General features: G+C 31.6%; 1 protein-coding gene across 1 annotated transcript; it reads left to right on the top strand.

Moving 5' to 3' along the window:
- The first annotated feature begins 2,252 nt into the window (after positions 1–2,252).
- On the top strand, positions 2,253–3,841 carry LOC111392113 (transcription factor bHLH148-like). The gene is made up of 2 exons (XM_023017381.1): positions 2,253–2,459; positions 2,962–3,841. The coding sequence occupies exon 2, from the start codon at positions 2,999–3,001 to the stop codon at positions 3,719–3,721; it is 723 nt and encodes a 240-aa protein (XP_022873149.1). The 5' UTR covers positions 2,253–2,459; positions 2,962–2,998; the 3' UTR covers positions 3,722–3,841.
- Positions 3,842–5,958: the final 2,117 nt, after the last annotated feature.

The following is a 5,958-nucleotide window of genomic DNA, read 5'->3' on the forward strand; positions in this document are numbered from 1 at the left end:
CGAGTACTATTTGTAATCATGTTAAAATTGCAAAATAGATTCAGAACCATAAATGTCAGAAATTTACTAGAAATCCCTGGCTACGTGGCAAGGACAAGTATCGTTTTCCTAAATATCACTTGAAAAAGACCAAAACAATTGGTTACTCTTTATTAATGAGCTTATGAGGATGTTGATTCAAGAAACAATTGGGAAAACTCTAATAATTTAAAGGACATAATGTAAAAGTCTCATTGTGACCACGCGAATAAAGAAGATTGTGACCCAAATTGCCTTGCACCAAACACATATTATTTCCCTTTTATTGGATAAACATTCCTCCCTCATTTTTTTTGCTGCTTAGTTAATTAAATTTAATTGTTTAATGGTGTCTCATGGTAGGGGGGCAAACCATGATGGCTGCAGCCTGTGTTTGATTAATGCAATTTAATGGAAATATACATGGTACCTTGACTTCTGTAATAATGGGGATTAGGTTTGTCTATGATTACAAACTGAAATTTTATCATGCTTGGCTAGGTTAAATTCATTTATTCAACTATATAAATGATTGAAGGAAAAAAAGATCTTTTATTTTCATGGGATTATTTCATTGAGAAAAGATGACACACAGACATTGAGATGTGTGATAGATATGATTTAAAGAGATGTTCTTGATGCATTATCAATTAGAAGCATCAAAGTATGTAGAGCGAAAATAATATGGGTATTTTAGTTGTATTGCAACTTTCAGTAGATATGATAATGAATAGAATATTATGATTAAAAGGAATTAGTGTATATAACTTTAAATTTATTTAAAATGATTGGAGAAAACAATCTTTAATTTCATGGGGCTATTTAATCGAGAAAATATGACGTAGACATTGAGACGTGCGAACAAGTATAATTTAATGAAATTTTCTTGATGCATTATCAATAGAAAACATCAAAAGACGCAGAGTGAAAATAATATGGTTATTTTGGTTGATTTGCAACTTTCAGTAGTTACAATAATGACTCGAGCAAAATAATTAAAAAGAACTTGTGCATATAATTTTAAATTTATTTAAAATGAATTTTAGTTCATTATTGTGGTGTGGTGTTGTTCAAATGAATAAGAAAGAAAAAAAGCAAAGGTCACTTTGTATGTAAATTGAAGAAGCCAGCATATAAATATTCTCCTTTAGCATCTTTATAGGGTTAATGCCCTCAAGCTTATATATTAACAGGCTGTCTCACTTTTTAAAAAGCTAATTATAAGTTAAAATAATAAGCAATTTGTTATTTCAATGAAAATAGTAATTAAAATAAAGCTACAAACACCAAACCCTAAACCATATGTGCCTATTTTAGATTAGATGATCATATATTCTTGTTTAACCAATTAATTAACCCTAATGTGAGTTGTGATGTTTCCAACCAAAGACTAATAATATAGTTTATTATTGAATTAGTGACCCTCCAATTATTTGATGCTTTCATCTTATCTTTCTCCATTGATCCTTAAGTCAATTTGTCCCACAAAAATTTGTTGAACTATATATATATATATATACAAATTTTTATCAAATTTGATACATAACTTATTGGTGGAAAACAATGAATTTGCTTTTGAAGTATTTAATGATTTAATATATTTTTTATATACAACATAAACTATCAAGTTATTTGAACTCTAGCAAATGTTGCAAAATATTCATTCGAACCCAACTCAAACAAAAATTTGAAACCATTTCCACTATTTAGCCCGAGCCACATTATTTTTATAAGAATGTATTTTTAAATAATGTATTGATGAAAAATGAATGGTTAAAATTAAGAAAATTTTTTGAATTTATTTGTAATATTATTTTATTGAAAAATGTGTAGTTGAAATGATATTAAATTACTGTTAAAGAATACATTTTTTGAAAAGAACATGGGTTCAGGGTGTTAGAGAATGTTACATCTTATCAAACTTCAAATTTAAAAATACAATATATGAGACTTGCTATTTTTATTAACTTTTCAACCACATATTTTATTAATATTTATTAAAATCTATTAAAATTTTTATTGAAAAGTTAAAGACTTTGTCAAGCAGCCAGAACTAAATAATAGAAAAATGAAATATTGGTGGGGAAAAAAAAGAAAAAAGAAAAATAGTAATCAAAACAGAAGTCAGGAGTAACGGAGACAGATACGCACATGTGAATGGGCCCCACCCACCACATGGCCCAAAAAGCCACTGCCACACTTTTATTAAAAAAAAGAAAAGCCATTAATTGTTTGCTCTAACACTGACTGCCATCATTCCATTTAAGCCTCCGCCTGCTCTCCCTTAATCCCCTTAAAGCCTCCTCTTTCACTCATCCTCGCCGTTTCTCCTCCTCCATCACCACCGCCGCCGTTATATATACACGCATATATCAATAAATTTCTTTGGATATTGCAGTGAATCAATCAAATACAAGACAGAGTTTTTCAAGTTCTTAAAGGTGATGATTCGCGTGAAGTTTTTAACATCAGCATGAAAAATATCAATTCATATTTGTATTATTGTTGTATCTTTTCCGTTAGTACTGTTCTGAATAATGTGTCAGATTCATTTTCGAGTTATTGCTTTATCTTTTTGTTTTTTTTGTTTTTTTATTGATGCTGAAGTATAAACCATAGAGCGTACAAATGAGACCTCAAATTAAAATTTATTTGATCCTGAAACTCTAATTCTATGCGTAGCAGGAGGCTTTTGTTGAATCAACTAGTTCTTTTAATTTCTTGTTATTAGTTCCTGATGCGATGTATTGACAGAAATTGCGTAATACTTTTTTGTAGCGCGGTTGCTCAACCATAAATTATCTGTTTATTTATTGCTAATTTTTAATTATCGATTATCAATCGCATTAAATTTCATTCCTTTACGAGATGCATTCTTCGAATTTGAATCTACCATTACTTTCGATTCTAACTCAGTATTTATCCTTTCAATTGAATCTATAGGTTCTATTTCCGTACCTGAACAAATATATACATAGAGATGGATGTAGAAATGACTCCATCGCTGCCTTCAAATCCTGTGGTGAGTTCCGAGAGATCATCGATTCGAAGAAAGAGGAAGAAGAAAATCCAAAGCCAAATCCATGGAGGTAATTTGAATGATAATCAGAATCAAAATTCTGTAATTGAATGGAAATCCGAATCTCAGCAACAAGTTTATTCATCAAAGCTGCTTCAAGCGCTGCGCCACGTCCGACACAACGGCTTACAAGCTCAAACCACCACTCCTAAGGGCGGCCGAGCTGTACGTGAAGCGGCGGATAGAGTACTAGCCACCACCGCCAAAGGCCGCTCACGATGGAGCCGCGCGATTCTCACGAATCGGCTCAAGCTCAAGTTTCTCAAGAAGAATAACATCACAAAACGGCAGAGAAATGTGATGGTGGTTACCACAGGGAAAAGCCGGCCGCAGAAGAAAACAAAAGTGAGCGTATTCCGTTTGAAATCGAAGAGTTTACCGGCGGTACACCGGAAAGTTCGCGTTCTTGGCCGATTGGTTCCCGGTTGCCGAAAAGAGCCTTTGCCGGTGATTTTAGAGGAGGCTACTGATTATATAGCCGCTCTTGAAATGCAAGTCCGAGCCATGAGCGCTTTGACGGAGCTGCTTTCTGTTGCCAGCGGCTCTTCTTCTTCTTCCAGCGCCGCTGCGGCTTCTGGTGGTCCGATTGATCAGCCTGGCTCGAGTCAGTCTCGCCCTAGCTAAAATTGGTTCTTTACGTTTTTTTTATTATTTCAAAAATATTATCCGTCCTTATGAATATTCCACTGTGAATTCATTCAAACAAAACAAAAAATAAAAATAAAATTTCTACTGTGAATTATATTTCCTTTTTCTTGAAAATAATTTGTGATATAATTCTGCATTAGTTATAATATAATTCGGTAATTGAATGGGTTTGGTGCAAGGAATCAAGGTCACAATCTTCTTTATTCAAGTGGTGGGGATCTTTTGCATTTTGCTCTTTTGTCCCTTGGAATATTTGAGTTTTAAATCTTTTCTCCGTATTCTACCATGTTGAGTTTCTTGAATGACCCCCTCTTAAGGTAATAAAGAGTAACCAATTGACTTTATTTTTGCGTGGATACAAAGAGGTCAGATAATTCTTTGCTTTCTTTAGAATTTATCAACGACAACAGATTACCATGATATTGTTTCTATAGTCATAGATCTATCGAGTTAATAGAATTGAGAGATACCACGTCAAATTCATCATCAATTTTAAAATTTGACAATCTCTTTATCTTGTACTCCAAATGACTCATTTACTAAAATTCAAAGAAATAAATTTACATACGTAAGAATCTTACATGTCATATTTCAAACTAAAATATTCCAAGGACTATTTACACTAAAACAACGAGCTAAAATGTTATAGATCACACCCTACCGAGATGGTCTAAGATCATTGGATACACACCGACTCCATCTAATCATTGCATTGAGGTCGGGTTAAAACTATAAAAGATTATAAGTGTTAGATGGTGTGACTGCAATTTGTCCTGCTCGACAATTAGATAAAGAAGTGTAATGATGTGATGTGCAAAATGTGAGTGGTATCATACCATTCACTCCCACAACATTTTCTTGTGTTTCATTCAGTGCAGGGTACACTAAGAAATTGAAAAACAAAAGATAGTGCATGTGCCTTTATAGACTACACTACACATGAGGGAGATGATTGTGGATCCATATATAAAATCTTTTAATTTATTTGGATGGATGTTTTACTATAATCTAGTAATAGTGTTAGAGGTAATTAGGAACCTCAGCTGTTTTTAAAAAATAATTATGTAAGTGTAAAAATCCGAATAAACAAGAAGAGTGGTGGTATGTCGATAATTAAGGTAAAATTGTGTCAACTATTATTGGAGATGTGTGAAACTAGTCGTGATTCTTTACTTCTAGGTTCAATTCTTCTTAGCATGAGATTTGGCGATTTTAAGCCCCTATTTGATTTTGTTGAAAAATTGGTAAAAATTTAAATTAAATTCAATAATTAATTTTAATTATATATTTTATGAAATTCACAACTTTTCAACCATACATTTTTTATCAACTTTGATCAAAATCTACTAAAATTTTAATTTTAAATAAACTAAACAAGGACTAAGTGGGTGCTTTCACCTCACATGCTCAATTTTGAAAGGACAAAATAGTCCAAAAATTCAATCCATTTATCACTCAATTTTTTTGAATAGGAAACAAAACTAAAAGAAGAATAAAGGATACAAAGTGAAAAGAAAAATATTCATCTGATTGCTAATGTGGACAGCTCCAAAAAAATAATAAAATAACAAATAATTAAATAAATCAATCCAAATGACACTAAGCCCCCATTTGGCCCTCATTTTGTGGAAATGAAAACGGGTGGAATAATATTTTTTTGAAAAATGAGTGATTGAAAAAGAAGGAAAAGTTTTCGATTTACGTGTAATATTATTTTATAGAAAATTGTGTGGTTAAAAATAGAAGAGAGAAAGATGAAATGGAATGGAATGGAAATTAATGGGAGCCAAACGAAGACTAAATACCATTCAATGAAAAGTACAATTAAATGGATGCATAATTTCACATTTAATTGAACATATCACATAATTCAAATAGACTGATATTTTAGCATCACTTATGCTATATATCATTATTTTTGTTGATAATAAGGTACATTAAATAGAGGTATATTAGAAAATTAAGATGATGCTATGCCTTGAAAACAAAAAAGTGACCTATAATTTGAGACAAATAAAAAAAAAGAAAATAAGCATACCTTTGTGAGATGAAAGGAGTAGTGATTTATTTCCTTTTTCAACGCATGGAAAATTTTACATCGTGGATTTTGATAATTAAATCCATAGGTTTGGTCCAAATGCATGAAAGTTGACTTAAGCTCAATGGCAAAATCAAAGTTTATTTGTACCATCCTAGTTCACATTTGCATTTTC

This window comes from Olea europaea, unplaced genomic scaffold, assembly GCF_002742605.1.
Source record: "Olea europaea var. sylvestris unplaced genomic scaffold, O_europaea_v1 scaffold8813, whole genome shotgun sequence".
Lineage (NCBI taxonomy): Eukaryota > Viridiplantae > Streptophyta > Magnoliopsida > Lamiales > Oleaceae > Olea > Olea europaea.

Bases quoted from the DNA above. Each gene is read 5' to 3' on its own strand.
- LOC111392113 (XM_023017381.1), top strand. From the start codon at position 2,999: ATGGATGTAGAAATGACTCCATCGCTGCCTTCAAATCCTGTGGTGAGT.